This window comes from Opisthorchis viverrini (genome assembly GCF_000715545.1).
Source record: "Opisthorchis viverrini unplaced genomic scaffold opera_v5_142, whole genome shotgun sequence".
NCBI classification, from domain to species: domain Eukaryota; kingdom Metazoa; phylum Platyhelminthes; class Trematoda; order Opisthorchiida; family Opisthorchiidae; genus Opisthorchis; species Opisthorchis viverrini.
In genome coordinates this window covers 704,904-714,989 of record NW_008751797.1, presented here as the reverse complement: position 1 = coordinate 714,989, position 10,086 = coordinate 704,904, and the positions used below count along the sequence as shown (strand labels likewise).

The following is a 10,086-nucleotide window of genomic DNA, read 5'->3' as shown; positions in this document are numbered from 1 at the left end:
GACTCTCAGTGAAATGCCGTAGCTGCAGCACCACGTCCTGATGAAATTGTGCATGATAACCAAGCGCGCAAGCCAATACGAGCGCACTAAGAGAGCTTCTTTCATCGTCAATGACTACTCGTTAGTTAAGAAAACACCAATCTATCCGAAAATCAGCATCAAAGTGGACGCAAAAAATCCATTGCTTTCAAAACAGTCTCAATTATTTGAACAACCACTGAGATGCTTGACAGGGTGAGACGAACCGCATTCTGATGAAGAAACAAACAAGAAATGCCCATCAAGTCGGTCGCGGTTTACTGGCGTGCTTATTGGTGTGCAGTGTCAAAGACGGATGAACATGGGTTGTATGCCCAATACAACATGACAGTCACCATACACTTACGGGTAACTAATAAGAGAGGTGGAATCTCACATCGATGTCACATGTATTTGCTTCTCCCATTAAACGACAGAGGTAGGATTGTGTACATTCGCCAGTAGTGCGAGTCAAGTTAAGCGAGTTGAATGTTTCGAAAGAATCGGACGATAAGAAGATGAACGATTATGAATAATAAACATACACTAATGGACGGAAAACCTTGCGGACTGATTCAACAGACGAAATGGAAAAGTAAAATAAGCAGAAAATGCGTGAGATCAACTGTGATTGCGCAGTCGGATACAACACAAGGCATCGGATGGATCTATGGAGAATTCTGCCACGGAACCATACGGGAAAGAAAACGCACGTGCACCGTCAAACACCAGGTGGGAGTCCAGCATGAGGGATCGAACCTGTAAACTGAACATTTAAGGAATGTGTAGCAGAATAGTAGAAGAAATCTCACTTCGACAAAGTTAGAAGGCGATAGAGCATCTACAGACATGGCAGAATATCGTCACGGAAACTACAGATCATTGGATACTCTAAACGATACGCGTCGTTAAGTTCATGTCTAACCAACTTGTAATAAAGGTAATGCCACAGCTCAGTTCTCTAATCTTCTCAAGTTATCCCTTTCAGCACAAAAACCACCATCAAAACCATGTCAAAAACATATTTAAAGCGCGTCGTATTTTAACGGTGTGCGGTGACAACATTCTGGAGATTCCGACACCTGGGGGCGCAATTTGCGACCAGCATTCAGCGGACACTGAATCATGATTAGCTACAGGGCCGCAGTTTCGGTCAATCACTTGCGGGTTAGGGTCTTTGGAAGTAGTAGCGCCTAACCGCGAGCAGTTAAGCGGTTTTTGGGCAGGATAATTTGCAACTATTACCGAGACATCTTATGAAGAACTTTTAATTGGAAAGATTCCCATAAAAATACATTTCACCAGGTTGGTCTGTTTATCAATGTGCAGTAATGGCATAAGAAGTGAAAACAGAAAAGTTCGTCATTGTATATGGATAAGAACATAATGAAAATTACGGGAGTGATTGACGGGGCAAGGGTATACATTTCGAATTTGTTTGCCACAGTAGTGTGTTGATGGATCATGTGCAGTGCGATGTGCAAAGAACCATGCCTAAAACTGTCTGTATCGTAAAGTCGGAGGACACCTCTGAAACTGTAAGCATGCACCATTGGTTGCTCAAGTGTACGTGGACTACAAACGGTTGGATCCAAACCTGCACGCGAAAGGTGGCATGGTGGCCCACAAACCCAATAGGCAGGCCAAAATAACTAACAGACAGACGTAGATATGAACGGAGATTTTGAAATAAAACCTGAGTGTGAATACACTATTGAAAAGTTAATCGCGACATGAAATAGGATCATAAACTTACTTAGATGCATATCCTCTAGAAGGCTCCATGTCAGTGCCTAGAGGAGGAAGTTAATGAGATGTGTGATAAACTAATATATTCATGGAAAATGGATACGAAACGGAATGAATAAAGTGTGCCGTGAAATTGGGGTACGATAACTTTCACATACAATAAAATCGAAACGCAATTTAGAAACAGGTAGCTCGGATAATAGTTTGTAGTTACTGAATTGTACTCCATTCCTATCAAGAAGAAGTCCCGAGTCTGAGAAACCGGTTAACAAACAGAGAGGATGTAAAACCAAGGCATTAGCTCCAGACTGATTAAGAACATAAATGGTCCATTAGGTTTCAGGATGGCCAACGAAGAAAAACCCAAGGCAAATGGAAAGATGTTTCTAACAGAATCTGTCAAAGTGATATAATATTCAGTTACAGTGTGAGTGACAAGCCGACCTTCAGATACCCCTCGCGTGTAAACTGAAGACAAACACAACATAAGTCAGCCACAAAAATGTAGAGCTCACACTTCTCCACTGGATGGGTCGAGTAGGGATCAGGCACGTGGCGCTGGTTAGCAGTTTCAGATTAGTGGTTAATGGAACACGAGCCCATGCAGACCCTACTTACCTACGACAGATGTAAAAACCACAATGCTCTTCATGATGAAACGTGCGTGTTTCTCTTGTAGAATGCATTAGAAAAGCCTTTCGGATCATCCTAACAAAAATCTTAAAGAAAATCCTACATCCGGAGATGACGCAATCTCAAGTTCAGCTGTCCCTGACAGAAAGATCTCCAGGTTTAACGCGAGAGAATGAAACTTTAATTTGCCATGAAATCCCAGAGCGGGTTCAAAACACTTCATCACCATCATCATCATCGACAGCATGACATCAGTGTTCAACACCGATGCTTCACTGCCGTATTCAAAACACTAAGATCATGATCACTAAGGTTGTCGCAAGAGTTCTACAAAGACGTCACATAAGAAGCTATGGGTGTTACGATACGAAAAGATGCAGCGTTGCGTTGATCCATAAGATAACAAAGATAACATATAAACACACGAGAACGGGCGTAAATCCTGAGAAAAAGCAGACCCAAGCGATCGACTGTTGCAACAGCATCGGTAGTTCACCAAAAATACATGACATAAAGTTGTGGGCTACAAATTATACAGCAGAATCAATCAGAAGCACGGCGCATGCACAAAGTGGATTAGTGCGAAGGGCTAACCGTAACAACGTCAAAAACTGCAGATGCACAGAATAACCGTTAGGTTCGACAAATACGTGCATAAGATGTTATGCATACAAAGACAGATAGGAAAAAGCATACATTCCAAAGCTGGAGAGTCCCATCTGCTAATGTACCGTATCTCGGTCCGTCGACGATAGTCATTAACCGTACCACAGCTGATGTGCAATTTGGTTTTCCGCATGCTTTCCCAAACACCAACAGTGAAAAATAATCGAGCTTTTGGACATCCTGTAGGGGAAGTGGCCGGGTTTCACAAGCGTAAGTAAGGACTGGGCCGATTACCGCTTTGAATATAGGGAGCTTAGTACGGGAGCTGATTTCAAACATCCTCTTTAGCTTGCCATTTAGGTCGATTGGTAGAACCAAAGTATGGTAATGCAGCATCCCGTTAATTTCCATCACCTCACAAGCGAAAGATTGCCCGCTGAGTTCTTACTTGCGTGAAGAAGAGCTTCGTCTTACTGGTACTGATCGCCAGTCCGACGAGTCATGCATGGTAGCTGACTCGATCAAGAGCAGCTTGTAGATATTCTGCTTTTTGGCCGAGTAAGGCAATACCATCGGCATACTCGAGCTCTTTAGCCCAGATGCTCCGGCTCAGTTTGACACCAAAACATCTATCTAGTGTCCGTCCAGCCAAGTACGAACTTGAACAACATTGCTGAAGGAGGGCATCTTTGTCCGACACCAGAAGCGAGGTCGGAAGCTAATAGAGTTGAACGAAGTACGAAAGTAAATAAGGCGAAAAATGGTTTGCACCTGGAGTTCGGCCAATAAAGAGTGGATAATTGGTCTACGCAACTTCTCCCGAGGCGGAAACCACATTCATTGGGTCGTATTCGAGCACCTATTACTCGGGAAATCTTTGGAGTGCAGGAGCAAAAATCTCAGCGGCACTGTTTATGATACTGATTCAAGGATAATTTCCACGTGATGTCTTGTTACCTCTCTAAGGGATTGGAAGTGAAAGCAAGATGCCTTAGTCGTATGGGGCAGACTTAGTCACCCAAATGGGACGTGTGTGTACAGGTGGAATGATCAGGGGGAGACAAAACTTGCAAACTCATTATTGTGTAGGGTTTTTCTATTTTCTGGGCAACTGACGACTAAACAAGTCCCTGCTTAATTAGACGGTTTGCAGTTAATGCTGCACGGCTCCGAGATCCATGTTCAAGAATTTCCCGTCTGAAAATCGTGAGAATTCGGAAGGCGACTAAAGTACTCCCTTCACTGTTTCTTCTTCGCTGAGTGATCCGCTATCTGCTTTCCGTTTCGATTGTGCAAAAGTGGTTTTACGGGCGGTTTCCCGCGGCACTAAAGCATCACTGTCAATAGTGATGTTGTTGTCTCCGATTTTACCATACTAAGTAGTCAGAAAAGCTTGGCCCCAACGTGTGAGGCTTTCTTCATATTTGCAACTCATTCGATCACTCTGATCTAGTGAATTCACATCTAAGCACTAACTTAAAGAGGTGTCCTGTTTCGTCTGAAATCCGGCCTTCGTGTCGTTGAGTTGTGCAACCGAAACGGTGCTTCCAGACTTGATGGATGGACCTTTTGAATACAGACCATTGGCCATGTACCAAGACGAACCGATTTCCCGCACGCAGGGCACAGATGACTGATCAAAAATTACTCGTGACCACGAACACTCAAGTTTGCGAAGTGGTCGATTAGAGACGAACACGGGTTCCACGGCATACCAACGCAAAAGAATACAGACCGACGAACATTAGCTCGGCTGATTAGGTTCGGAAGAAGCCCACCTTGGTAGTACATTCGGACTGATGCTGATTGCACAGGTTATGGAGTGCAACGTCACCAGGTATGTACCGAAAATCGCTTGCTTCTAGGCAACATAAGCATTAATACCATGCTACCTGAAAGCCGGCTAACGTATGTTATCTTGTTGAACGTTTCAGCAGCATTGGTAAAAGCCGGAAGATATGTAGCAATCAGTGTCCGTGTGAGCTGCTGGTCTAATTTCGATTGGAGTACTTTGTGGGATGATAAGTCAGTCAGCTTGTTCCGAAGGCCCGGGTACACCAAAAAAAAACGACTCATCGAGCCTAGTTTGTCTCTTTTTTGTGTGTGTGCACAACGTGCATCATTTTGTGACTTCATAGCTGTGATGACAGGACCCATCGATGTTAAGTACTTCATATGTAGGCCTGTGTCGGTTGGGCAAATGCAGAAACCTGTGTTCGAAATAGTAACGTAAGTGTTCCCGTGGTTGCAGACCACATTGAGCGAAATATTGGTGAAAGGGTGGAACAGCAGATGAACGTGCGCAGGTCGGTCACCTGCTAATGGCAAATAATGCACCGAAATCCATGTACTGTTCAACGCCCAACAGTAAGCTGTGTAAGGACACTGGTGTCTATAGCAGTACACAACGCGCATTCGACGGAGCTGAAACTATGCCAGAAACTATAGCAATGGTTGCATATTTCAAATAAACCTGGTGTTTGAACAGTTTCATACATCCCAAGACTTCGTAAACACGGGAGCAGTGCAACGTCACTGACTGCGAAAACCTAAGTACACGATCTAATGAAAGTAATAAATTTTGTGGATTGTGCTGTCATTAAAAAGCTCAGCGGGTCACCACCGGTCTACGCCAAAACTGTGGTGCGACATGGGCTTCACGATGATGTCTCTATTTTCTGGTGAAATCTCTGACAACCAACTGTTGATCACGAAACACAATGCCTATGTCCCATAGTTCACTTTTGAGTTGGAGAAAACATTTGACTGGAGTAAACAGAAGACCTGACCTTGTTAACTCTTTGCAACCAGAAGTTATTATGCAATTCAATAAAAAGACGGATTTGGCACCAGACAGGTGTTTTCCTCTCCGGTGTTTTAGTGCTGCAAACGTCTAACACCAAAGCGTTAGGGATATAATTGCCTAACCCTTAGGAGGAAAGAGATCGGCGTTATGATGAAGTTAGCAATGCAGTTGTTTCCCACCAGTGGACTTAGTAATGATAATGCGGCATAACCAGAAAACGGAGTCAACCATGCAAATTCACAAGGTTTCCTTAAGAGCTTACCTTGTCGCCAAATCCACGATTGATGCTTAGTAACCACTGGTCCTAAGGGAGGGTCATCAGAAAGTGACGATCGAAAACACGTGTAATCCCAGAGTACCAAAGAAATCCGATAGGCTAATCCAAACCACAGGGTATAACCTAAATGTGCTCAACGAACAAGGGGACGGATGGCTGTATGGACTATAAACTGAGCTCAGGACGACGGATATGACTAGCTCAGTGGTAATGCATATGCAGTAAACTACTCTTTGATAGCTGACTCTCATGTTGAGCATCCAAAGTCCACTACTGCAGTGATGCAGCATTACTCACGTTAAAAAAGCAAAGAAAACAGAATTAGTGTACCGGGTCCAAATGGAATCGTAAGGCTTCATGGTAGGTGTCCTCTGCCTTGAAGAGTCGTATCAAGTACTCAAAGCACCGGCGATGGATGTGGGTAGCCGCGTTCATGCAGTAAGGGTTACCACGTAGACCACAGCAACAAGCATATTAAACCACATCCGAGAAGCACAGAATAGCCACTTTGCCTACTAAGGCTGCACTCGTTGTAGATAAAAACCACACCTGCGAAAACGGTTAAATAACATATACGGAGTCTCGAAGAAACTGTATATTTCAGAATGCGGCACCAGCTGCGTTCGGGCTCGTAGGTGATCATGCCATTGCTAAATAAATGAATGTATTTCGTATGAACCCAGAGAATGTACTGTATCAGTTTCAGATATATATTCGTAAACTATGATAGGTTATCTTTCAGCACACCAGTAATGTCCGTAAGACTCGGGTGCCAGTCAGATTTCCTCAAGGCGTTTTCATTGTACGTTCACTGTCACACACAACACTCAGAATTCATTTCAAACTCCATAACAGACCACGCTAGTTTTATCCACTTGAAAGCAATGGCTAAACTGCCAACCTGATACAAAAGGACAGTAGCTGATGGGGTGAATGGGTAAAATTTTGTTAGCCCACGGAAGAATCATTCGGAAAACTCGGTCAACAGCCTGATCAGTTAAAAGCGACTTAAAGACTCGTCCCCAAAGACTAAGTCAGATGTAGTCAAAAAACGCTAACGTTGTCAGGTGACAACTTACCGTCGCTCATAGGTTCAAAAATGACATAGGCCATGCGTCTGTCTTCCGGGTCAAAAGGTAAACGAGCATTGTACCGCTCAGTGATCTCGCGAACAACGGAGTTCTCAAGATGGTCGTTTTGTGGATTCGTTTGTTCGACCAAACGGTTTATCACTGAGAGCGATTGGGTGGAACCATGATGACGCCGATATTCAGCACGCTCACCGTCTCGCTCCACATATACCGCTTTTGCTACTTTCAAAACCTCAGCTACTGTATGGGGGGATAGTGCCGTACCCTGTAAGTACCAAGACGTAGACCCAGTTCCAGTAACGACTATCATTCCGCTTGATTTTCGCCGAAGCAAGTTAACACCATCCACACCAAGCTCATATTTTGAAACTCTGTAGCCCAGGAAACCGAAAAAAGGACATCGAGAAGAGTGATTACCTGACTGGGGCGACCACAGTTAAGGAACTCAAAAGTAGGTCGTCTAAGGGGGAGTGATGACGGGAGGATAGTTGGACAGCTAATCCATGGTTCAACTGTTACCGGTATTCTGGTGGAATACTCTCTATCACTACAAGCGACTGACGTACTTACTTTCCGATAAACTAATATGAATAGTTCTAACTCGACAGAAGTCACGGCAAAACGTCACAAGGAAAAGAGATTACCCACGCCGCGTAAAATCGGTCGACAAAATCTTCACGTAAACGGGATGTGTTACACATCTGGCACCAAAACTGCACCGCGTCCCTTAGATCATTTGTTTTCTGGAATACGGATGACAATACTCTACGCGGCAGACTAAATACTGGCGTAAAACTCAGGCAGGAGCTCTAAACCGTCCAGCGCGGCGATACCGAGCTTGTGAGCTATTCAATTGCTAGTTACTGTCGTCGAAGACAGTGTAGTTCAGTAAAAGTCAGCGTTGACACTGATGTGAACCTAAGAAGATTTGAGAAAGATGTCCAAAGCAAGAGAACGAAGTAAACACCAGTCGGAGAAACTACCGGCAAGGTAAAAACATCTCGGTTAGGAGTTAAATCGCTTGACTCCTGGCTCAAAGTTCGCCCTCTCATGTTTTAGTCACTTTACGCAAATCTGTTGATTGTCTTTTCTGCGGGGTTCCCATCCAGTTTGGCGACCTGACTTTCGAGTTCCTAGTTTCGCGGACTTCAGAGCATCGCTAAGATGGATATTCCAAACTCAGATAAAAGAATAACCGCGGTCACCAGTAACACCGATTATGTGTAGACTGTCAAACAATAAGTGCGCATTGGTCATTCAACCAATATTTTATAAGTTTGGGAATTGAAATGATTTCTCTCGCTGAAGTTCTGCTATGATCTGGTAATAGCTCTCAATGTGCACCTTCAAATTACAGTCTCTTGGACGCACTAAAGCCGGCACATTATGTGCCTCTGTCAATCAAATGTGGGCTTAAATTAATTGCTAAGATATGAATGAAAGATATACCGATGCTGTACCTTCGAAAAATTGAGCTGAACATTTACGTTTGAATGTTACACACGAGTTGCCTGCCAAGTTACGTCCCACTTTTATCAAAGTGGTATGCCTGTTGGCGACACGAGACAACGCGCAAGGTGCCGTTATCACGAGTGTCCGTAAAATCCGATCACACACCAGATCGGACCGTGCAGCTAACTTCACTTACATGCTGATCAGAAGTGCAGCTAGGTGGCAGGCGGGAAAGGATACAGTGACCCGTTTTGGTAACATCTATTGAATAAGCAATGAAGGATAAGCTTTTCGTGTTCTTTGAAGACAATTAGTCACAAGTACACGACGTTTGGCTGGGTCGGCTTTCAGAATCTTCTCAGTAGCGAGGACCTATAAGGTATCTCAACCGATACCTTGCTATCAAACTACAAGTGCATAGCAGTGTTGAGAGGAGTATGTGCTTTTTTAATGAACAGTGTGGTAATCCACTACACAGTGAATCATGATCGGTGATTGGCTGCGACGATTTCCAGTGGCTGTGCTGGATTCCCACCGAACAATGTGAGCAGTATGATACGGTTAAGCGATGTGTCACGCCACAAACTAATTCTATTCAGAAAGGGAGGAATGCTTTTTGAAAGCGTGGCAAGGCAGAAGACAGAACTCACCTTGCACTCACTGATTCACCAATAAAAACTTCATTCAGTGCCAACAAAGGTAAGGAAGTGCGGACCATGGTGGATCTTGCGTACTGTGGTACAAGAGGATACTCTCGTTCTATAACGGACGGTAGAATATATTCGGGAGGACAGTCAAGCTTTTCGGAAGTCCACTCCTGCACAACCCATTTACGTTTATCCAACAACGTGAACCTTAACTGTTGGCTTGTATTGTGCAAGAGGCTGACGCGAAGTCGATTACGCCAAATACAACTGGAACAAAAAACCAAGTGATAGAAGTTTGAGGCATTGAACGGTAGTTCCAGATCACAAATCAAAGGATCGATGTTCTTGAACCGAGAGTGGATAGGCTACTGTTGACCGGCAAGGTTGATTCAGTTGTCAGCCATATATATATATATATATATGATTTTCGCATTTCGAAGATGAGTTACGCCATCCAGCTTTGTCTCAGATATGCACGTATCACTAACAGTTGCCTTTTACCAGTCAGTACAGGAGTCTCAACATAAAACAGGAAGCAGTCAGCTGAGTGGTTGAGATAGCCTGGAGTACAAAGCCTTACTACCTTCACAGTATGACGCCCATGCCTATTCGAGCAGCGGAACAGACGTCTTCAGGTGTTCGACAATCGTTGCCTCAGAACCATAGCTCGTGTGGGTTAGTGTCGGCGAATCCGTAACGAGGCAGTTAGAAAGCGTGTTTTCGGTTGTGTAACGGACACTTCCATTGAAGGATGTGTCCAGCACCAGAAGCTGCGTTGGTTGGGGCATGGGTTACGTATGGCGGACC

General features: G+C 44.2%; 1 protein-coding gene across 1 annotated transcript in view; it reads right to left on the bottom strand.

Moving 5' to 3' along the window:
- Window positions 1-415: 415 nt before the first annotated feature.
- T265_06650 (hypothetical protein) overlaps window positions 416-10,086 on the bottom strand; it is a gene marked incomplete at both ends in the record, with an annotated part of 21,464 nt that continues 11,793 nt past the window's right edge. The window contains 4 exons of the mRNA XM_009171970.1: window positions 416-784; window positions 1,775-1,811; window positions 7,169-7,551; window positions 9,283-9,546. Of these exons, the coding sequence (XP_009170234.1) occupies window positions 640-784; window positions 1,775-1,811; window positions 7,169-7,551; window positions 9,283-9,546 (829 nt within the window). The remainder of the gene's footprint in view (window positions 785-1,774; window positions 1,812-7,168; window positions 7,552-9,282; window positions 9,547-10,086) is intronic.